General features: G+C 42.2%; 1 protein-coding gene across 1 annotated transcript; it reads right to left on the bottom strand.

Annotated features, from left to right (window-relative positions):
- Positions 1-4,129: 4,129 nt before the first annotated feature.
- On the bottom strand, positions 4,130-10,668 carry A4GNT (alpha-1,4-N-acetylglucosaminyltransferase). Its single transcript, XM_068966803.1, has 3 exons — positions 10,594-10,668; positions 8,430-8,867; positions 4,130-4,744 (listed from the first exon to the last, which is right to left on the bottom strand). The coding sequence occupies exons 2-3, from the start codon at positions 8,838-8,840 to the stop codon at positions 4,130-4,132; spliced, it is 1,026 nt and encodes a 341-aa protein (XP_068822904.1). The 5' UTR covers positions 8,841-8,867; positions 10,594-10,668.
- Between the last annotated feature and the right edge of the window lie 14,472 nt (positions 10,669-25,140).

The raw sequence follows: 25,140 nt of genomic DNA, 5'->3' as shown, positions 1-25,140 counted from the left end.
TCATTAGCCCTCTGGGGCAAGTCTTCACACATTAGTTGCTGCATCATGGAAGTCCTGGAGAGAAGAGTTAGGGCAGATAAGCTGATAGTGGGGGCTACTTGGAAGACTATGGCCAAAACTATTTCCAAATAGCACGGACATATATTCAGAGAAAAGTGAGAGACATACCAAACTTGACAGTGGTACAAGACGGACTTTCATCTTTTACTCCATTCAATCTTATCATTTGAAATTCTAAGAATGAGTGTCAGATTTGAAAAAAGAAAAATTAAAATGGGGGAAACACTAGCATGACCTAATTTCAAAATGTATCATGATGTAAAGGCCAGAAGGAATCCAGGGTCATCTGGAATCCACATTTCTGATGCTCATTACTCTTTTTATTTTGCCCAGTAGCCTCCTCACCACCATGTTTTCTTTCCAGCTTTATTGAGAAATAATTGTTATTTATCACTCTATAAGTTTCAGGTATACAGCATGATTTACATATATTGTGAAATGACAACCACAATGGTTTCAACTAACATCCGTCTTCTCATATAGATACAATAAAAAGAAAAAAGGAAACAATATTTCTCCTTATGATGCAAACTCCAGTATTTACTCTCTTAACAACTTTCCTGTGTTTCACACAGCAGTGTCAGCTGTAATCATCATATTGTACGTTACATCTCTAGTACTCCTTTTTTAATCATATACCTTTTAGTCTATGCATTTTTCCCATCACCACCAAGTTTTGAAATATTCTTTTCTACTAAACAAACTGCATTTATTAAGTAATACATTATTAATTTCTGCCTGACGTCTTATCAATCAAAAACATCTTGCTGCCAGGTAAAACTCTCTATAACCATCAAATTATCAATATTGCTACAGTGAATTCATACCATCACAGCCCAGCATAGAGAAATGTGACATTCAGCTTGACCTATTTGATCCCATCATATAAAACAGTTCATATATTTTTGAAATATTGTAAATATTTCTAATCAAACTTTTCAAAACCCTAGTGATTGGGAACGTTAGTCATACATTTGCCATGCATTCTCCAGATGTGGAAATTAGGTCCAGTGTGTGACCTTGCTCCACCCTCAAAGAGCTAGTGCTAGAAGACATGCCTGTGGAGACAGGCAGATGAGCTGAAACCCAGCAGGGACTCTGGGGACACTGATCAGAGGGCCACCAGGGTGAGTAGCAGCAGGTCTCAAAGTCTCACTCTAGCGTCAGACTGGACCTAAGAATCCAGAGCAATTAGCTGGGAATAAGCAAAGCTAGGGCAGGAGACATGACTTGCGATTATTTTTAGTAAGACAGTCAGAGCAGTGATTCTCAAAGCAGGAAATATCAGAATGAAAGGGGATGGGTGGATGTAGTTTGAAAAGCGTTATTACTTTATATCTGGAGAAAAACACAAATTTATGCTTTCCTTAAAAGCAAACTATCAAAAAAATTTTCTAGAAAATCTTGATTGATGACTATTTGTGGAAGAAATATTAATTCTCATACCTCCTAGGAAGAGGAAGTAAATTTTTATGTGACTGTAGAAGGGGCAGCTGTTTTTAAAATTTGAGTGAGTGATTTGCTTTTTTAAGACAATTAGGGTAGAAAAGGGAATAGCAGGCACCCTAAGGAGCAGAGGAGACTACCCCAGGGGGGATACGGCCAGTCATTAGATAAGCACTGGGGACCTCCAATGGACTGAATGTGATCCCCCCAAAATTCATATGTTGAAATCCTACTACCTCAAAGTGATCATATTAGGAAGTGGGACCTTTGGGAGGTAATTGGGTCATGAGGGCAGAACACTCATGGATGGGATTAGTTCCCTTATAAAAGGGACCCCAGAGATCTCTCTTGCCTCTTTCCACCATGTGAGGATTCAACTAGAAATGTGCTATCTGCCACTTGGAAGAGGATCTTCACTAGAGCTCAGCCATGCTGGCACCCTGATCTTGGGCTTCCCAGCCTCCAGAACTGTGACAAATACATTTTTGTTGTTTAACCACTCAGTCTATAGCACTTTGTTATTGCAGTCCAAGCTGACTTAGGACCTTGTCTGCTTGATCCAGCTGAATCTTCAGCATCTAAATCAGTGCTTGGCACACAGAGAGACAGAATTAATATTACTGACTGAATGCTTTAACGAGTATCAAATTAAAGGATAGAAATCAAGTCTTTTTTCCCCCCAGCCAATTCTCTAACACAGCTGTCCTCAACCTATATGTCACCAGGGACAGATTTCATGGAAGACAATTCTTCCATGAACCAGGGGTTGGGGGGAGGGGGATGGTTTCAGAAGATTCAAGTGTACTTCAATCTAATTCCACCAATGATTTGACAGGAGATAACCATCCACAGCTCAGAGGTTGGGGACCCCTGCTCTATCAGATTCTGTAATTAATTTTACAGAAGTAAATTTAATGCTCTATCAGACTCTGTAATTAACCTTACAAAAGTAAATTTAACATGTAGTAAAACTGTCAACCGCCTATCATAACACCCATTTTTCCTTCCTCCTTAAATGTCCCAGCCTCTCTTGCAGCTACATACTGGTCACTGAGATTTAAAGTTAAATGTTATATGGCAAGTTGCAGGAAGAGTTTATAAAGTAAGGAAAGTGCACCTTTCCTCTTTCCTTCATCCTGCTGCCTGAAATGCAGAAATGGGCTGGAGACCAAGCTGCAGTATGAACCATGGGCTGTGGACGCTAGAGATGGTAAGCAGAAAGATGCAAGAAGCCAGGGTCCCTGATGACTGCAGTGATCATACCCACCCTGATCTGCCTACCTTCAGACTACTTTTACATGAGAGAGAAACTTCTATATTTTATATACCAATGGTCTTGGGATTTCTATTGGAGACACAGTCCACCCATCCCAACTGACAAGTGGGGCCTGCAGTTCCACCACTGCCCGCAGGGAGCGTGTGAGAGTTTTCCTCTCGCTCTGTGGCAGGAGCTCAGCCTCCTTCAGCACCGGTGCGGGTTCCGCTTCCTCATGCCGCAGGTCAGCGCTGTCAGTGCTCTGAGGACCTGCTTAGGTTTCAGCTTGAGGACAGCATGACACTGTGTCCATGCAGATGGGAACAGATTTCTCAGGACACGCCCCGGGAGGTCCCATGGGGAGAAAACGGTGAGGAAAAAGGGAAGTGAGGGAAGGTGGGGAGAAACTTCTTGTGTGCGAATGATTGCCGGGAGTTGAGGGTTGGTGGCGGTTGGGGGGAGTCCATCTTCAGAGGACCCAGGAAAGGAAGGCCTTGATATGGAAAAGTGTAGGTTTCTAGCCCGTGGTATGTGCAATGTATACTGTGTCCAGTGTCATTCTTTAGTATGGAGTCCAGTTTTCCTTGCATTGTTTACTGAGGGGATTGCACTTGCCCGACTGTATGTTCTTGACCCTTTGGCTGTAAATAAGCTGACCACATCCAGGTAGGGTTATTTCTGGGCTCTCTCTTCCGGTCCTCTGGCCTGTGGGTCTGTCTTTGACCTCACAATCGTTCTGGTTACTGCCGCTTCAAAATATTTTTGAAGTCAGGGAGCAAGATACCTCCAACCTGTTCTCCTTTTTGAGGATTGCTTTGGCTACTCCAGGTCCTTTGTTGTTCCACATAAATATCAGGATTCTTTGCTCTATTTCTGAAAAAAAAATGCCATTGGAATTTTGGTATAAATTGCTTTCAGTGTGCACATTGCTTTGGGTAGAATGGACATTTTAACAATATTCATCCTTCATGAGCATATGATATCTTTCTGTTTCATTGTATCTTCTTCAGTTTCTTCATCAGTGTCCTAGAGTTTTCAATGTGCAGGCCTTTCACATCCCGGGTTAAATTTATTCCTAGGTATTTTGTTCTTTTTGATGCAAATGGAAATAGAATTGTTTTCTTTTTCTTTCTGATGGTTCGTTATTAGTGGTTAGAAATGTAGCTGATTTTTGTGTATTGATTTTGTCACCTTATTGAGCTCATTTTTTAGTTTTGATGGTTTTTTGGTGAAACAACATGGAAAATTGTGACTGTAAGTGATATGTGGGTGAGCCTCTGCACTCCAGGGAAGTGGAGATCAGGTGAAAGCCTGGCACTCCAGGAAGTGGCTAAATCCACAGTGTTGCACCAACAACCCAGCATTGGCTTATTTGTTACCTGGACTCTGCTCCCTAGTCACTGACCCCTCTGGACCTTGAAGCAGGTCCCTGTAAGTCTTGGGACAGTGCTTACGGTAGAGATTTTCCACCAGTGTATTGCTTCCTCTGACCACAGCCTTCCCTTCCTGGTTCATGTGGTTCCACAGATGCAGGGCATAGGAATCATTGAAGCTCGGTTCTGTATCCCAGACTTCATAGTAGCGTCGCCAGGCTCGAAAAGAGATAGGGTAAAATCTTTGAGGGTGAAGGAAGGTGAAGTTTAAACACTTGAGGTCACTCACCTCCTGGAAGTCTCTGAGTTTGCACCATACTCTCAAAAGCCTCGTCATCAATTCGGGACCCTGGTGGCCCCAAATATGTGGATTGTAATTTTCCACAAAGTTTTCCATGCACTCCCACAGGAAAGGGTGGTGAGGGAGGAATCCAAACACCCCATTACTTGAGAACTGAGATTTCTGTGCAGCCAGAAAGTTGTCCTCAGGGATGGGTCTGATGGAGATGACATCTGTGTCCATGTAGACACCTCCGTACTTCCAGATGAAGGCCAAGCGGGATGCATCTGAGCTGATATGGAGCCAGAATCTCTCGGTACTGCTGTTGATCTGCAGGAGCAGGTACAAATCAGCCCCCAGAAAAGGGAAAGGGGAGGCCTGGCACAGGTAGCTAAGGAGGAAGCAAGTAGACCTCCCAAAAATCTATTTGCCAAAAGCCCAATGTTGCAAATTTATCAAAATTACCTCCAACCCAAAATAGTTGCCTTTAAGTGAAAAGTTTACAGCAGTAGTATCAATAGGAAGATTTTTAGCAGCTTCTAAAGATTTCATGAAATGGTTTTTTTTTAATAAAAGCAGTAGAAAGATGAAACCCAGAAAGGATTTCATGAGTCACTTTCAGCAGAATAGAAATTAACCACAAATATGAAACTGTGAAGAAAGAATTTTTTGTACAACCTAAAAATGCTGAGAACTGATAAAGGAAAAAATGAACTCTGAAACCATAGGATATATTAATATCTATGTTCTTTGAAAAGTTGGTAAAAGAATCTTTTAAAAAAAAAAGAATCTTAAAATGCATCTATGCCTTCATCCACTGATTAATTCATTTAATAACATTCATTGAAGTCCTACTTACCACTCACACAGCTCTAAGCTGCTAAGGATACAAAAGTGAACAAACAGACAAAAATATTTACTGGCAGAAAATAGACAATAAACAAATAAATATATCATATGTTGGGTTTTCATAAGGCCTCAGAAAGAAAAAGTCAGGCAAGGGGATTATGAAGGGGACAGGATGGAGCACTATCTTGAGTTCAGACAGAACCTTGGATAAAGCAGATGGATGAACTATGTTGGTATCTCTGAGAGGAGGGTTCTAGGTAGAGGAAACAGCAAGTGCAAGGGCCCTGGGGCAGGAACACACTCATGGTGTATAGGATCAGGAAAACCACACTGCAGAGTAGTGAAGGAAGAGGGATAGGAAACAAGATCAGAGAAGAGGCAGGGCAAGAGTGAGGGCAGATGCTATGCTGGGGTAGAGACCAAAATGATTTGGAAGGTTTGGAAGAAAGGAGATACAATCTGAATTAGTCTAAAAAGGGTCACCCTGGCTATGGTATGGAAAATAGATGGGGGCAGGTGCAAAGAGGCAAATTTGGAAGCTGTTGAAATAATCCAGGCAGGAGATGATGATGGTTTAGACCAGGGTGACAAGAAAGGAGATGGCAGAAGTAGTCAGATTCTGAGCACATGGGAAAGATAAAGCTGGTCAGGATTTGCTGATGGATTGGATATGGAGCTGGAGACCGAGGAGTCAAGGACAACTGAAAAATGCTAAAATGTGAGCAGAACAGAAAATGACTTTGAAATGAATAAAAATAAACCATTATAAATTAAATATCCATGTTCCAAAGTAGAATGCTAAGATTTTGAATACAAAAAACAAAATAGGTTTTTCTGAATTTAAACATGTTGATTAAAAGATTAAACTGTGACCCTTGGCTTTTGACAAAATAAACGTTTTTTTTTTATTCTGCTCTAACACCAAACGAAAGAAAGTCAGCTAAGACTGCCGAAATCCTCACCTGAACTAGTAATAGCATTATATTGTATACAATTACCAAAAACCTCATGAATAATAATAGCTAAAATTTATCAATAACTGCTATAATTTCTAATCTATACAAATCCTCAAAAATCATAGTACCTGGCTTCCCTGGTGGTCCAGTGGTTAGGAATCTGCCTGCCAATGCAGGGGACATGGGTTTGATCCCTGGGTCTGGGAAGATCCCACATGTTGAGGAGCGACTAAGCCTGTGCCCAGGCACCGCAACTACTGAGCCCACGCACCCTGGAGCCTGTGCTCTACAGCAAGAGAAGCCACTGCCATGATAAGCTGGCACACCACAACTAGAGAGTAGCCCCCTGATTGCTGCAACTAGAGAAAGCCCAAGCACAGCAACCAAGACCCATCTCAGCCAAATATAAAAAAATAATAATAAATTTTATAGTGTATATATACTATGATTATTCCTGTTTTCAAGTGAAAAATTAAAAGGAAGGAAAAAGAAGTTCAATCCTTTGTCCAAGGTAAGAGAGGCAGAGGTTGGATTTTAACCCAGGCAGTCTAACTCTGGAGTCCCACTTATTTCCAGTAAAAATAACTGAAGTTGATTGTTAGTAAATTTGTGATTATTAATGAACAGACCCAGATATCAGAAGCCACGCAGAACCAGGAGGAGGAAGCCTGCCTTGATGTGGACATTGGACTGACATCAAGGTAAAATAAAACCTTCCCTAGAGGTGAGCACCAGAAAGGGGAATCGGATTCTGGTTGCTCATTCCCGCCCCAAGTTCACAGCACTCATCCCTGGGCATCTTCAAGGGCTGCTGCTGCTGCTGCTAAGTCGCTTCAGTCATGTCTGACTCTGTGAGACCCCATAGACAGCAGCCCACCAGGCTCCGCCAAGCTTGAGATTCTCCAGGCAAGAACACTGGAGTGGGCTGCCATTTCCTTCTCCAGGGCATGAAAGTGAAAAATGAAAGTGAAATCCTCAGTCATGTCCGACTCTTAGCGACTCCATGAACTGCAGCCTACCAGGCTCCACTGTCCGTGGGATTTTCTAGGCAAGAGTACTGGAGTGGGGTGCCATTGCCTTCTCCTCTTCAAGGGCTACAGTTGCTCAAATTAGTGCAGTGAATCCAGTGATCATCAGCAGGTGATGGGACACTCAGTCATCCTCACAGCTGGCCTCCAGCTATCCTATGGTGGCTAACTGGGGCAGAAAATGCCACCGCCCAGCTCCCCCAGGGTGCAAGCATGTCCCCCATCCAGGACACCCTACCCAGTCCCTCAGTGACTGAGAGAGGGTGTGGGACAGAAGTTTTCTCTTTTTTTTAATACAAATACTGTAGTAGATTGGATAACAGCCACTCAATGGTCCTAATTCCTGAAACCTACAATTACCTCCTTTAGAAAAAGGGTCTTTGCCGATGTGATTAACTTAAGGACCTTGATCCGAGGAGATTAGCCTGGATCATCATGGGCCCTAAATGCCACCACAAGTGACCTTTAAAGGGAAAGGGAAAGGGAGATTTTGCACAAAATTACAAAATTCCTAAGAGCCCCAGGAGTTTCTTGATCACCTCTCAGTATTACACAATCCTATATAGCTGCACTGACCTGATCTTTCATGAATTATCTATTTAAATCATTTTCAAGTTCAATATTGCCTAATTTCCCCTCCTCCGGTGCAAAAAACGTTTAGCATAGATGGGTTTAAAACTGTCAGTGAAAAAAGAATGGTCTATATACCTAGAAAAGATACAGAAACTCATTCAATTAAGAGTAGTTTCAAGACATTCTAAGAAATAAAATGGAAGCAAAAGGCAGCAGGGTAGAGATAAGCTTAAATCAAGACTCTCCTGTTTCCTTAAATTGGGACACAACACCGTAGAAAGAAGACCAGGCAAGAGTCAAAAGATCTGGGTTCTTGCCTATCTTTGATACCCCGTCTCAGCCTATCTCTGAGCCCTTATCCTCAGTGTGAAAGTGAAAAGCGAAAGTGAAGTCGCTCAGTCTTTGCAACCCCATGGACTGTAGCCTACGAGTCTCCTCCATCCATGGAATTTTCGAAACAAGAGTACTGGAGTGGGTTGTCATTCCCTTCTCCAGGGGATCTTCCCCACCCATCTATCCTCAGTGTACCCATCTATAAAATGAGTAGGTTGGATCCAGTTTCTATGGTCTCTCCCAACACTGGGATTCTGAGGTTCTCTAAACACTTACTCGAGTGTACCACGAAAACAACGGTGTGTCTTCAAACAGGCTTTTCATATCCAAAGGGAAGAGGAAAACATTGTCAATTGCTGAGAGGAGGGAAAGGGCTGGGGAAGTGGAGTTTGGGGGCAGCTGCATGGAATTATTGAGCCCTTTCATAAGTAACAGCACAGGCTGCTCGGGGTAAACCTTTGCAGCTGACTCCACAGCACAGCAGACCAGCGGGGTTGGCTCCATTCTCTCCGAGGTCTCTAGGAACACGATGCTGCGCCCACGGCCCAGGAGGGCTTCCAGCCCCTGCTGGGACTTGTAGGAAGGTAGGTAGCAGATGAGGCAGCTGGGTTTCAGGGTGAACTGGTAGAGGAAGCCACAGGCAAACAGCAGGGTGACCGACAGGGAGAACTGGAGCTTCGTCAGCATGTCCACCCCTCTCTCCTGGCCTGCTCCCTAAAATCAACAGTATTCATTAAAAATTATATTCATAAAACTTGATAAGATATAGTACACATGAAGATAATATATGAATATCACTTTCAAGCTTAGTTTTTTAATTGAAGTATAGTTGATTTATAATATCAGATTACTTTCAGGTATACAGCATAGTGATTCAGTATTTTTATAGATTATATGCCAATAAAAGTTATTACAAAGTAATGACCATAATTCCCTTGTGAGACAATATATCCTTGTTGCTTATCAATTCTATATCCAGTGTAGTCCATATTTGTTAATTCCCTCCCCCTGTTTGCCCCCGACCGCTTCCCTCTACTCTTTGGTCACCACTAGGTTGCTTTCTCTCTCTCTGGGTCTGGTTTAGTGTTGCGTGTGCATTCATTTATATTACTTTTTACATTCCCCATGATAGTGATATCATACAGTATTTGTCTTTGTCTGATTTGTTTCACTAAGCATAATATTCTCTAGGTCCCTTGACATTGCTGCAAATGGCAGAATTTCATTATTTTTATGGCTGAGTAATACTTCCATTGTGTATATATATATATATAATAACTTTATCCATTCATTTATTGATAGGCACTTGGGTTTCTTCCATATCTTGCCTGTTGTAAATAGTACTGCTGTGTACATTGGGGTACATGTGTCTTTTCAAATTCATGGTTTTGTTTTCTTTGGATATATACCAAGGAATGGAATTGCTAGATCATATGGTAATTCTATTTTTAGTTTTTTGAGGAATCTGCATACTGTTTTCCATAGAGGCTGTACCAATTTACATTTCAACAGACCCTGTATGAGAGTTCTCTATTCTGTACATCCTCACCAACATGTGTTATTTATAGACTTTTTGATGCTAGCCATTCTGACAGGTGTGAGGTGATATGTCTTTGTGGTTTTTATTTGCATTTCTTTAATAATTATATGCTTTGATTTTTAAAATTCTAGATGAAATGTGATCCAATCAAATCCAGCAATGTTCAAAAGAAAGGTACATTGATTAGGTTTTACCTGAGGAATTTAAGGATGATTTGCAATAGGAAAATAATTAATTAGTAGGAAAACTATTAATGAAATGCATTATTTTAATAGATTAAAAAAGAAAAACTGTATGACCATTTTAGCTCAATAGATGCTGACAACAAGATAAAATTTGATATCCATTCATGATTTTTTAAAAGCACAAGGAAACTTTCTTAAACTGACAGTGTCTACCAGAACATATAGCAATGATCATGCTTAATACGAAGCATTTGAAACCTCCCCAATAAGACCAGGAATGTAGTATGGATGTCCATTATCAATGTTACTTTCCCCATCATTCTGCTAAGTCTAACCAATGCAATGAAACAAGAGAAAAGAATTTCTACTATGAATATTAGAAAGGAAGAGACAAAAATATCACTAGTTGTAGAAAATATGATTGCCTATAGAGAAAATCCAAGACAACTTACCGAAAAACTAATTGAATTAAGAAGAAGCAAACTGAAGGTTAAATCACTTGCCAAGATTACACAGTTAGCAGAGCCATGACTTTAACTTGAGTCCACCTGTCCCCAAAACCTAGGCTCTGAACGGATACCTGCAGCACCTCCCCCTTCTTCAACATAAGCTCTAACTCCAGCCAACACCAGGAGAGCAAATATCACATTCATTAGTGGTTAGTTTTTTTGCTTTACTCTTTCAGAAAATACAAATCCAATAAATCAGAGCTTACCTTCTAGCCAAAAACTTGTAGTTGGCCAATACTTGTGGTCTTAGCAGCAATGACAAGTTTTTTCCTACTGTGCTTTCTGATAAGTGACCACCTAATCTTCAATTCAACAGTGCCAAGGGAAGTAAATCATTGGCAGAAGATTAATGCTAAACACCAGAATTCCCAGGAAGCTCCACCCTTTATTTACTAAGTTGCCCCAAACACGGAGACTTGCAGATCAAGGGGTTCACATGATTTTTCAGGTGACCCACACACTAATCCTACCTTTTGGTGGGCCTGTCAGGGTGCTATAAGGCAACAATTTCACCTGGGGAAAACTGAATCCATAGTATAATCTTGGAGCCAAGAAAGTGTGCACCCAAGTAGTTTGGCCTCAGTCAAAATCATGGGCAGAGACTTGGGAAATTTCTTCAGTACACAACCCTGTTTGTCCAAGCTCTGCAAACAAAAGGTTTTGTTGAGGGAAAAGAAAATCCACCTCCACAAATAGGTAAGTAGTGTGCAAACCCCAAGGGCTCCCCACGTGGCTCAGTGGTTAAGAATCTGCCTGCCAATGCAGGAGATGCAAGAAATGAGTGTGTGATCCCTGAGTCAGGAAGATCCCTTAAAGGAGGGTATGACAGCCCACTCCAGTATTCTTGCCTGAAGAATCCCAAGGACAGAGGGCCCTGGTGGGCTACAGTCCATGGGGTTGCAAGAGTCATGACTGAGCAACTGAGCTCACACATGCAAACCCCAGTAGTCCAAGGCCTGGTGATCTGGAACTAGAATTGATTCCCTGGTTTCAGTTATGGTGGCTTCAGGAAGGGCTTCCCTGGTGGCTCAGATGGTAAAGAATCTGCCCGCAATGCAGAAGACATGGGTTTGATCCCTGGGTTGGGAAGAATCCCTGGAGTAGGGCATGGCAACCCACTCCAGTATTCTTGCTTGGAGAATCCCCATGGACAGAGGAGCCTGGCAGGCTGCAGCCCATGGGGTCACAAAGAGAAGGGTGCCTTTGCCTGGGCTTCCTCTCAGTCTCATGAGGTCAGTGTCACCACGCTCCACTGATGTGGTAATCCCCACATTTCCCCAGACAGTTTGACTCTCCTGTGGTCTGCTCCCCATCACCCCTGACAGGTGTAATTTTATGCATGCTAAGTTGTTTCAGTCACGTCCGACTCTTTGTGACCCTGTGGACTGTAGCCCCCCCAGGCTCCTCTGTCCATGGGGATTCTCCAGGTAAGAATTCTGGAGTGGGTTGCAATGCCCTCCTCCAGGGGATCTTCCCAACCTGAGGAATGAACCCAGATCTCTTATGTCTACCTACACTGGGAGGTGGGTTCTTTACCACTAGCACCACCTGGGAAGCCAAACAGGCATGTGTAGTAATCCTTTTTTGAGCTATCTTTTGCTCTGAGTTCATCCAGAACCTTCTCTCAGCCATGAATAGGTATCCACTGGATGCTCTGGTATGGATGGAGAGGCTGTCTCCTGAGCAGACTTTGGATCCTGATATAGCAGCTCAAAGGAAGTAAAGCTGTCCCACTCGTCAATGGCTTCTTGTTTTCTGTTTGGTTGGCCAAAGAGTTCATTTGGGTTTTTCCATAACATCATACAGAAAAACCTGAATGAACTTTTATTCAACCCACTATGTGCCCGAGGCTCCCCAGGAGCAGTTCTTGGGTCTCTACACACACCTCTTCCTTTTGGAACTGAATTTCTTCTTTGGACCTTGTCAGGTCCAGGGTCAGGGTCTTTGGAATCTTTCCAAAGTTCCCTAGACCTGGATAGATGGGTTGTTCCTTCCTCATGGAGGGGTGGAGGAAGCAGAGCTCCTGGTCCTCACTCTGGGGTAAAGAAAGGCCTCCATTAGTGGGAGTGATGCGTTCCTAGTGCCCACATTTTGGGAGGATCATGGATCCTGGTGCCTTCTAGCTGTTTGCAAGATAGCCAACACCATCACACAAGTGGTCGAGGTAGAGATCAGGGAAGTAGTTGGTGATCTTTGTCACAGTCACAGGGATGAAGGTGAGCATGAGTGATGCAGTTAAATCTTTTCTTTTTCTCACTTAAGGAATTTTATTTAATATTGGAAAAGTGTAAACATCAATTCATTACACCTTTACAAGTCTAGTATTCTACCCATTTATTCAGTTCAGTTCAGTTCAGTTGCTCAGTCGTGTCCGACTCTTTGCAACCCCATGAATTGCAGCACGCCAGGCCTCCCTGTCCATCACCAACTCCCGGAGTTCACTCAGATTCATGTCCATCGAGTCGGTGATACCATCCAGCCATCTCATCCTCTGTTGTCCCCTTCTCCTCCTTCCCCCAATCCCTCCCAGCATCAGCGTCTTTTCCAATGAGTCAACTCTTACCATGAGGCGGCCAAAGTACTGGAGTTTCAGCTTTAGCATCATTCCTTCCAAAGAACACCCAGGGCTGATCTCCTTCAGAATGGACTGGTTGGATCTCCTTGCAGTAAACCCATCTATTAGGCTCACATTTGATATATTTTTTAAATTTTTAATTGGAGGATAATAGTTTTCCAGTGTTGTGTTGGTTTCTCATGTACAGCAACACGAATCAGCTACAAGTATACATATATCCCCTTCCTCTTGAGCCTCCCTTCCTCCCCTCTAGGTCATCACAGAGCACTGAGCTGAGCTCCCTTGTGCTGTACGACAACGTCCCACTAGCTATCTGTTTTACTCATGGTAGTGTATATATGCCAATGCTGCTCTCTCAATTCATCCCACCCTCTCCTTCTCCAGCCTGTATCCCCAACTCCATTCTCTACATCTGCGTCTGTATTCCTGCCCTGATGCAAGGAAACCTTCAGCACAAAACATAGGGCCTGTCTGACCAGGGACCAAGTAGAGGGTATAACAGAAAAAGCACTGAGCTTGGAATCATGCCTCTACCCACTATAGGTCGAGGGGGACAGGGCAAGTCCCCAGGCTGCCCAGAGCCTCTGCCCCTCTCTGCAGTGCTGATCTCAGGCCCATTGTGAAGACAGAAGTCTCTGAAAGCCAAAGAAGTGATTCCCTCTTTCCACCAAGGCTAAGAGGAGAAAAATAGAACACTCGTACTGTAGATGGCATGGATTCCCTGATGATAAACATTAAGTCGTTACTGTTTTCAGATGAATGAAATCTTCATACTTGCCAGTGAACAGTTAAGAAGGAAATTCTCAGCCCTGTGTGAGAATTGTTGAAATGGGTGCAGAGGCCAGCAGTCAGCCTCTGGTACCTGGGGTCTCTTTAGGATCACAGCCTGATGTCCTTGTAGAGTCTTTCCAAGGAGGCCTCCTGTCATCTGAGCTGCTCTACCAGGAACATCCCCAGATTCTTCCAGCCTTCCCTCTCATGTTCAGAGCAGGACTGCCTTCCCTTCTGTCTGCTCCCATGTCTGCCTTCTCTGGCCTGTACCACACTAACTTTCTGTCTGTGCAGGTAGCTGCCACAGCGACAGCTCCTATCCTGAACACCACAGACCCTTAGGGGCTCAAGGATGGGCTTCAGGAGACCCTAGATGCTGAAGCCACAGCTTCCATCAGTACCTTTACCCTGGATTCCACTTATCCACAGCTTCTCCTACCTATCACCTAAGGAACGTCCCTATTCTTTGACCCTCTCTGACATTAATTCTGTTTAAAATTCCTGAAGATGTCTTCACCATCCAATCTCAGGTCTTCTCCAACCAGCCAAACAATCCTTGGGAACCTCAATACAGATATCTGAGTAGAGATGGTCCCAGAGTTCTTTATCTTTACGCAGTGGTTGGGTCTGAATGCACTGAATGACTGAATGACAGTCACATACGCATCCAGGTCTATTTTGTCTCCTTTTGAGGAGTTTTGGCCTCCTGTAAGAGAGTTCTTACTTCCTACGCTGTAAGGTAAGCCAGACTTGGTCAATCCAGTGGATTATGAAGCCTGGGTAATTGTTGCTCAGTGATGAGACCTTAGGAAATGTGGATTGGTGTAGCCTCAAATGGGGCTTCCCTCGTGGCTCAGATGGTACAGAATCTGCCAACGATGCAGGAAACCTGGGTTCAAACCCTGGGTTGGGAGGACACCCTGGAGAAGGGAATGGCTACCCACTCCAGTATTCTTGGAGTTTCCAAGATAGCTCAGACGGTAAAGAGTCTGCCTGCAATAAGCTAACAGGATGGGCAGAAACTCTGAATCCATGTTCTTTTTATTTTACAAGGCTGTTCTTTGGATGCTTGAAGCTAGTGCAAAGAAAAGGGAGTAAAGAGAAGAAAATCAAAGAAGAGCCTAGTTTTCCCCCACTTGTTGGCCCTACAGATAACCTCTGATAACCTCAATTGGAAATAGTTTGGTGTTTGGATCTGAGCTACCTCTGTTGTAAAAGATTCACTGTGTCAAGAAGGAAACATTAAAGGAATTTTTAAACAATAAATGTTTGTTGAGTGCAATTACACATGAAAAGCCTACCTCTTAATTCTGTAGTTTCTTTGAACTCCGATTTACTGCAAGAAGGAAATATTCAAGCCAACAATACGTGTCCTGTTTTCTTTGGAGCCGTTGGAACCCCAGTTCCTGTTTTTAACATATGTGTCAGACCAGCGGGACTGATAAACTTGTTAAAGCATTTAGCTATTAGCAGGGCAAAACCAATACACAGAGTGATATCTTATCAACCTTGACAATTCCTTTCACCACTTTTCTGAAGCTGAAACAGGCTGGTGTGTTGGTTTTCCATGACTGGAGAGCAGATCGCTGGACAGAGACAGTTCACTGCTGCAGACTGAGAAAGAATCCACAGCCTAACCCTTGGCACACACTGAGGAGTGACATTGTCAACATCAAATCTCGAAAAACATTTTTGTTACTAAAAATCAGTGAGTTCATGCCAGAGTAAAATCTCCGTTTCCCATGGCAATAATTTAAACTATTCTGCATTTCCAAGAAAAATGCTTCTAGCCTCGTGTTTCTGGAGATAATGGTTTTTGTTCTCCGCACAGCCATACTAGTCAAACATGCTCCTGTTGACAAAACCTTATATAGCTACCAAGAATGTGCTCCTGGGTTTATCCTGGAAATTACTCTATTCACACATGTAATTTCCCCCCTTTTTAAATTTACTTGCAGATAAAAGAAGGGGTGGGGAATAAGGGCAGGGATACAAGGGGAAATAATCATTCTCCATAAATCAGCTGTGCCACAGACGCCACTCTTCCAGGCTAGAGAACAGGATCTGCAATAAGCCCACAAAAGTCAGTGGAACCAGCCTGATCCTGGCAGGTTGCTCAAAGGGGCTTTGCTGTTAAGTTCTATTTGTTGTTATTTAGTCCCTAAGTTGTGTCTGATTCTTTTGCAACCCCTTGGACTGTAGCCCACTAGGCTCCTCTGCCAACGGGATTTCCAGAATACTGGAAAGGGTTGCCATTTCCTTCTCCAGGGCATCTTCCCCACCCAAGGACTGAAACTGTGTCTCCTGCATTGGCAGGCGGATTCATTATCACTGACCCACCAGGGAAACCCCATTAAGCTCTGTAAGTCAATGCTTAATTTCTTCTTCCTGTAAGGAATTGGGGACATCTTGGAGCCATGCATGCCAAGAGTCCACGTGACACAGGGCCTTTATAAAGACTGTGGCCTTGAGAGTGAACACTTCCCATTCTGACTGAAAGAAACTGCTATGGACTGAATATCTGTGCCACAAACTCCCCCATCACCAAAACTCATCTGTTGAAGCCCTAAGCCCAGTGTGATGGTATTTGGAGGCAGGACCTTTCAGAAGTCATCAGCTTTAGATAAGATCACGAGGATGGGATCCTTATAAGGAGAGGAAGACAGAGAGTTCCCTGTCTCCACAAGCACACACAAGGAAAGGCCATGTGAGGACGCAGCAAGAAGGCAGCAGTCTAGAAACCTCCACGAGGGGCCTCGCCAGGAATCCAGTCTGTACCTTGATCTTGGGCTTCCCAGCCTCCAGAACTGTGAGCAGCAAGTTTCTGTTGAAGAAACCACCAGTGGGCAGTATTTCATGTAGCAGCCCAAGCTGACTAAGACGGAAACCTCGCAGTAAGCTGCTGCTCTCTGATCTCCATCCATATGTTTTCCTGAGAATATGTTTTTGCAGTTGGAGCTACTCTTAAGGTTTGGAGAACCAACACTAAGCCTCCAGTGTGGAAGGGCAAATTCATCTGCAACAGAAACCTGTACCAGGTGGAAGTATCCTCCTTACCTGAGACTTCCCTGCCTTCCCTTCCTTTTGTCCTTCCACATACCCCATAATCTGCCCTCTTTTTATGACTTCTCTTTCTCTGCCTTCCCTTCTTTCGTCTTTCCACACACCCCACAATCTGCCCTTTTTACAACTTCTCTTTTTAAATGGAAATCCCTGGTCTCCCTCATCTCGTGCCTGACAGTCACCAGGCACCCACCATCCAAGTCAGAAATCAGGGACTCATTCTATTTTTTTTAATATTCTTTTTTAAAGTGAAGTATAATTGATTTACAATATTGCTTTAGTTTCAGGTGTACAACATTTTTATAGATTATACTCCATTTAAAGTTATTACAAATAATAGATATATTTCCCTCTGCTGTACAATATATCCTTGTTGCTTATCAATTTTTTACATAGTAATTTCTACCTTTTAATGTACATGCATGCTAAATTGCTTCAGTCATGTCCAACTCTTTGTGACCCTATGCCATGGTCTTCTCCAGATAAGAATACTGGAGTGGGCTGCGATCCCCCCCTCCAGGGAATCTTCCTAACTCAGAGATTGAACCCACATGTCTCCTGCCTTAGCAGGCAGATTCTTTATCACTAGCGCCACCTGAAAATCCTGTACCTCTTAGTACCCTACCCCTATCTTGCCCCTCCTCCCTTCCAGCACCTCGCTGGTAACCACTACTTTGTTCTCTATATCTGTGAGTCGGTTTTGTTATATACATTCATTTGTTTTATTTTTCAGATTCCACATATAAACAATATCATACAGTATTTGTCTTTCTCTGACATTACACTAAGCATAAGATTCTCTAGGACCATTCAGTTCAGTCACTCAGTCGCATCTGACTCTTTGCGACCCCATGAACTGCAGTACGCCAGGCCTCCCTGTCCATCACCAACTCCCAGAGTTGATCCAAACTCATGTCCATCGAGTCGTGATGCCATCCAGCCATCTCATCCTCTGCCATCCCCTTCTCCTGCCCCCAATCCCTCCCAGCATCAGGGTCTTTTCAAATGAGTCAACTCTTCGCATGAGGTGGCCAAAGTGTTGGAGTTTCAGCCTCAGCATCATTCCTTCCAATGAACACAAAGCACTGATTTGCTTTAGGATGGACTGGTTGGATCTCCTTGCAGTCCAAGAGACTCACAAGAGTCTTCTCCAACACCACAGTTCAAAAGCATCAGTTCTTCAGCACTCAGCTTTCTTTGTAGTCTAATTCTCACATCCATACATGACCACTGGAAAAACCATAGCCTTGACTAGACGGACCTTCGCTGGCAAAGTAATGTCTCTGCTTTTCAATATGCTGTCTAAGTTGGTCATAACTTTCCTTCCAAGGAGTAAGCGTCTTTTAATTTCATGGCTGTAGGCACCATCTGCAGTGATTTTGCAGCCCAAAAGAATAAAGTCTGACACTGTTTCCACTCTTTCCCCATCTATTTGCCATGAAGTGATGGGACCAGATGCCATCATCTTCGTTTTCTGAATGTTGAGTTTTAAGCCAACTTTTTCACTCTCCTCTTTCACTTTCATCAAGAGGTTCTTTAGTTCCTCTTCACTTTCTGCCATAAGGGTGATGTCATCTGCATATCTGAGGTTATTGATATTTCTCCCAGCAATCTTGATTCCAGCTTGTGTTTCTTCCAGTTCAGCTTTTCTCATGAGGTACTCTGCATAGAAGTTAAATAAACAGGGTGACAGTATACAGCCTTGACATACTCCTTTCTCTATTTGGAACCAGTCTGTTGTTCCACGTCCAGTTCTAACTTTTGCTTCCTGACTTGCATACAGGTTTCTCAAGAGGCAGGTCAGGTGGGCTGATATTCCCATCCCTTTCAGAATTTTCCACAGTTTATTGTGAACCACACAGTCAAAGGCTTTGGCATAGTCAATAAAGCCAAAATAGATGTGTTTTTTTTGGAACTCTCTTGCTTTTTCAATGATCTCCGGTTCCTCTGCCTTTTCTAAAACCAGCTTGAACATCTGGAATTTCACGGTTCACATATTGCTGAAGCCTGGCTTGGAGAATTTTGAACATTACTTTACTAGCATGTGAGATGACTGCAATTGTGTGGTAGTTTGAGCATTCTTTGGCATTGCCTTTCTTTGGGATTGGAATGAAAACTGACCTTTTCCAGTCCTGTGGCCACTGCTGAGTTTTCCAAACTTGCTGGCATATTGAGTGCAGCACTTTCACAGCATCATCTTTCAGGATTTGAAATAGCTCAACTGGAATTCCATCACCTCCGCTAGCTTTGTTCGTAGTGATGCTTTCTAAGGCTCACTTGACTTCACATTTCAGGATGTCTGGCTCTAGGTGAGTGATCACACCATTGTGATTATCTGGGTCAGGAAGATCTTTTTTGTACAGTTCTTCTGTGTATTCTTGCCACCTCTTCTTAATATCTTCTGCTTCTGTTAAGTCCATACCATTTCTGTCCTTTATTGAGCCCATCTTTGCATGAAATGTTCCCTTGGTATCTCTAATTTTCTTGAAGAGATCTCTAGTCTTTCTCATTCTGTTGTTTTCCTCTATTTCTTTGCATTGATCGCTGAGGAAGGCTTTCTTATCTCTCCTTGCTATTCTTTGGAACTCTGCATTTAGATGCTTATATATTTCCTTTTCTCCTTTGCTTTTCACTTCTCTTCTTCTCACAGCTATTTGTAAGGCCTCCTCACACAGCCATTTTGCCTTTTTGCATTGCTTTTCTATGGGGATGGTCTTAATCCCTGTCTTCTGTACAATGTCATGAACCTCCATCCATAGTTCATCAGGCACTCTATCTATCAGATCTAGGCCCTTAAATCTATTTCTCACTTCCACTGTATAATCATAAGGGATTTGATTTAGGTCATACCTGAATGGTCTAGTGGTTTTCCCTACTTTCTTCAATTTAAGTCTGAATTTGGCAATAAGGTGTTCATGATCTGAGCCACAATCAGCTTCCGGTCTTGTTTTTGCTGACTGCATAGAGCTTCTCCATCTATGGCTGCAAAGAATATAATCAATCTGATTTCGGTGTTGACCATCTGGTGATGTCCATGTGTAAAGTCTTCTCTTGTGTTGTTGAAAGAAGGTGTTTGCTATGACCAGTGCATTTTCTTGGCAAAACTCTATTAGTCTTTGCCCTGCTTCATTCACCATTCCAAGGCCAAATTTGCCTGTTACTCCAGGTGTTTCTTGACTTCCTACTTTTGCATTCCAGTCCCCTGTAATGAAAAGGACATCTTTTTTGGGTGTTAGTTCTAAAAGATCTTGTAGGTCTTCATAGAACCATTCAACTTCAGCTTCTTCAGCATTACTGGTTGGGGCATAGACTTAGATTACCATGATATTGAATGGTTTGCCTTGGAAACGAACAGAGATCATTCTGCTGATTTTGAGACTGCATCTAAGTACTGCATTTCGGACTCTTTTGTTGACCATGATGGCTACTCCAGTTCTTCTGAGGGATTCCTGCCCACATTAGTAGATATAATGGTCATCCGAGTTAAATTCACCCATTCCAGTCCATTTTAGTTCACTGATTCCTAGAATGTTGACGTTCACTCTTGCCATCTCTTGTTTGACCACTTCCCATTTGCCTTGATTCATGAACCTGACATTCCAGGTTCCTATGCAATATTGCTCTTTACAGCATCGGATCTTGCTTCTATCACCAGTCACATCTACAACTGGGTATTGTTTTTGCTTTGGCTCCATCCCTTCATTCTTTCTGGAGCCGATCTTCAGTAGCATATTGGGCACCTACCGACCTGGGGAGTATCCTTTCAGTATCCTATCATTTTGCCTTTTCATACTGTTCATGGGGTTCTCAAGGCAAGAATACTGAAGTGGTTTGCCATTCCCTTCTCCAGTGGACCGCATTCTGTCAGACCTCTCCACCATGACCCATCCCTCTTGGGTCTCCCCACACAGCATGGCTTAGTTTCATTGAGTTAAACAAGGCTGTGGTCCATGTGATCAGATTGGCTAGTTTTCTGTGATTATGGTTTCAGTGTGTCTGCCATCTGATGCCCTCTTGCAACAGCTACCATCTTACTTGAGTTTCTCTTACCTTGGATGTCGGGTATCTCTTCATGGCTGCTCCAGTAAAGTGCAGCTGCTGCTCCTTACCTTGGACTAGTCACCCCTACTGACCTTGAACCTGGAGTAGCTCCTCTCGGCCCTCCTGCGCCATGCACCCACCGCTCCTTGAATGTGGGGTTGCTCCTCTCTGCTGCCGCCCCTGATGGTCCATTCACATTACTGCAAATGTGCAGAATTCCCTTCTTTTTAATGGATGAGTAATATTACATTGTGTATATGTATATGTACACAATGCAATAATCCTATATATATTATACATCATATATAATATATATACACACATATAGATATATCACATCTTCTTTATCAATTCATCTATTAATGGATATGTGTTATTTCCATATCTTAGCTATTGTAAATAATGCTGCTATGAGTATCGAGATGCATGTATCTCTTTGAGTTAGTGTTTTAGGGTTTTTTAGATATATATACCCAGGAGTGAACTTGCTGGATTGTATGATAGTTCTATTTTTATTTATGAGGAACTGCCATACTATTTTCCACAATGGCTGTACCAATTCATATTCCCACTAGCAGTGTGCTTGGATTCCCTTTTTTCCCACATCCTTGCCAACATTTGTTATTTGTAGACTTTCCGATGTTAGCCATTCTGATGGGCATGAAGTGATAGATGTGGTTTTGATATGCATTGCCTTAATAATTAGTGATATTTAGCATCTTTGCCTGTTAAAAATCTATATATCCTCTTCGGAAAACTGCCTATTCAGGTATTCTGGCCATTTTATAAACACCATTTATATGGTATTTGGTTTTTGGTATTGAGTTGCAGAATCTGTTCATATATTTTGGATATTAACCCCTTATAGATCATAATATTTGCAAATATTTCCTCCCATTTAGTATGTTGTCTTTTTTTTTTTTTCTTGGTGGTTTCCTTTGCTATGCAAAAGCTTTTAAGTCTGATTGGTCCCATTTATTTATTTTTGCTTCTATTTCTTTTGCCTTAGGAGACAGATCCAGAATAATATTGCTACAATTTATGTCAAAGAGTGTTCTGCCTATGTTTTCTTCCAGGAGTTTTGTGGTTTCAGGTTTTACATTTAGATTTTTAATGCACTTTGAGTTTATTTTTGTATGTAGTGTGAAGAAATGTTCTAATTACATTCTTTCATGTGTAGCTGTCCAGTTTTCCCAGCATGACTTACTGAGGAGACTGTCTTTTCTCTTTTTTATACTCTTGCCTCTGTTATTGTAAATCAATTGAGCATGGATGTGTAGGTTGATTTCTGAGCTCTCTATTCTATTCCATTTTATCTGTTTTTGTGCCAGTACCATGCTGTTTTGATTAATGTAGCTTTGTAGTATAGTCTGAAATAAGGTAGTATGATACCACCAGCTTTGTCCTTTTTTCTCAAAATTGCTTTGACAATTCAGGGTTTTTTGTGGTTTCATATAAATTTTAGGATTATTTGTTCTAGTTCTATGAAAACTTTCTTCTTTTGATAGAGATCATATTAAATCTGTAGATTGTTTTGGGTAGTATGGACATTTTCACAATATTAATTCTTCCATTCTGGGAGCACAGGATACCTTTCTATTTCTTCTTCTTATCTCTGATTTCCTTCTTCAATGTTTTATAGTTTTCAGAGTATAGATCTTTCACCTCCTTGGTTAAGTTTATTCCTAGATATTTTATTAAAGATCATGGCATCCAATCCCATCAATTCATGGCAAATAGATGGAGAAAAAGTGGAAACAGGTGCAGACTTTATTTTGGGGGGCTCCAAAATCACTGCAGATGGTGACAGCAGCCATGAAATTAAACGACACTTGCTCCTTGGAAGAAAAGCTATCATCAACCTAGACAGCGTATTAAAAAGCAGAGACATTACTTTGCCTACAAAGGTCCGTCTAGTCAAAGCTATGGTTTTTCCAGTAGTCACATATGGATGTGAGAGCTGGACTATAAAGAAAGCTGAGTGCCAGTGAATTGATGCTTTTGAACTGTGGTGTTGGAGAAGACTCTTGAGAGTCCCTTGGACTGCAAGGAGATCCAACCAGTCCATCCTAAAGGAAATCAGTCCTGAATATTCATCAGAAGGACTGATGTTGAAGCTGAAATTCCAATACATTGGACCCCTGATACGCAGAGCTGACTCATTTGAAAAGACCCTGATGCTGGGAAAGATTGAGGGCTGGAGGAGAAGGGGATGACAGAGGATAAGATGGTTGGATGGTATCACTGACTCAATGGACATGAGTTTGAGTGAACTCCGGGAGCTGGTGATGGACAGGGAGGCCTGGCGGGCTGCGATTCATGGGGTTGCAAAGAGTCAGACATGACTGAGTGACTGAACTGAACTGAACAGACCTTAGAAAAGTTAATGCATCTATGAAACCTATGTGTACATTACAACCAGGAATCCCATTGCCTACCACTATTCCTCAAAATTGGCATATTATTATTATTGATTTACAAGATTGCTTTTTTGATATACCTTTACACCCTTTAGACCAAGAGAGATTCACTTTCCCTCTCCCTTATCCTAATCATTTTGGACCTCATAAATGGTACCAATGTACTGTACTGCCACAAGGGATGATGAATTCTCCCACCATGTGTCAGTACCATGTAGCCAAAGCCCTTGAGCCTGTGAGAAAGCAATTTCTTAACTTTCTTGTTATTCACTATATGGTTGATATATTGTTTTCGGCTCCATCTATCTTAGAAACTCAACACATGTTTGATATAGCTCAACTATGCTTAAAAAACACCGGATTAATCATTGCCCCTGAAAAAATTCAAGCCTCTACACCTTACCATTATTTGGGGTTTGTTGTTAACAGACAATGTATTACTCCCCAACTAACTCAGATCCATACTGATAAATTATCAACCTTAAATGATTTTCAAAAGCTCTTAGGTGATATTAACTAGATTAGACCTTCTTTGAAAGTGAATTCACTCAGTCATATCTGACTCTTTGCAACCCCATGGACCGTAGCCTACCAGGCTTCTCCGTCCATGGGATTCTCCAGGCAAGAATCCTGGAGTGGGTTACCATTTCCTTTTCCAGGGGATCTTCCCGACCCAGGGATCTATCTCCTGCATTGGAGGCAGATGATTTAACCTCTGAGCCAGGAGGGAAGCCCTTCTTTAGGCATTGCTAGTTATCAACTGAATAACTTACTTAACACTTTAAAAGGAGGTCTTGATTTAAATAGCCCTTGTTCACTTTCTCAAGAGACATAAGAGGAACCCTATTTGGTGCAAAATAAATTACAAAAACAATTTCTTACTCTCATCAAACTAGATTTACCTCTGGAATTGTTTATACTCCCCTCTCCTCATTCTCCCACAGGACTTCTTGCCCAGTAAGAACACCCAAAAGAATGGATCTATACCCGTTTTAGGGGAATAAAGTCACTTACACGTACCTTGATTTAATTGCTCTAATCATTATCAATGGAAGAAATAGGACTAAAACTCTAATTGGCTCAGATCCTCATAAAATTGTAATACCTATCAATAAATCTCAATTTGAGAATGCTTTACAAACTTCTACCAATTTCCAAATAGCTTTTCTGGAATATTTTGGAGAAATTTCGTTTCATTATCCTCTGGTAAGCGTGGAATTTCTTCAAAAATACTGAATTTGTTATTTCTCGCATTATCAGCTCACAGCCTATATCACAGGCTGAGGTTTTTTATATAGATGGGACTATAAACACCAAAGCTTCATTCTGGTCTCTTAAGGAATATAAAGTCTTTTATACTAAATTTCATTCTGCTCAACAAAATGAATTATATGCTCTTATTCAAGTTATTTGCCTACATCCTCACCCTATTAATGGCTCCCATGGTAAAGCGTCCGCCTGCAATGCGGGAGACTCGGGTTCGATTCCTGGGTCAGGAAGGTCCCCTGGAGAAGGAAATGGCAATCCACTCCAGCACTCTTGCCTGGAAAATCCCATGGACGGAGGAGCCTGACAGGCTACAGTCCGTGGGGTCACAAAGAGTCGGACACGACTGAGCGACTTCACTTTCACTTTCACCCCATTAATATAGTCTCTGACTCTATATATTCTGTTTTTGTATTAAAAAATATAGAAACCTTCACCATAAACTCCAATCAACCTATTATTCAACAACTGTTTTCTGAACTGCAATCTGTTGTTAGAAACCGCAATTCTCCCTTTTATGTTACATATATTTGAGCACATTCTTGTCTTCCTGGCCCAATGACTTATGGTAATGAGCAAGCTGAAAAACTGATTTCCTTTGCTATTCCAGAGGAACA

Source organism: Capricornis sumatraensis, chromosome 1 (assembly GCF_032405125.1).
Source record: "Capricornis sumatraensis isolate serow.1 chromosome 1, serow.2, whole genome shotgun sequence".
NCBI lineage: Eukaryota > Metazoa > Chordata > Mammalia > Artiodactyla > Bovidae > Capricornis > Capricornis sumatraensis.
The sequence above is the reverse complement of the archived record's forward strand: the minus strand, read 5'-3'. Positions and strand labels throughout refer to the sequence as shown.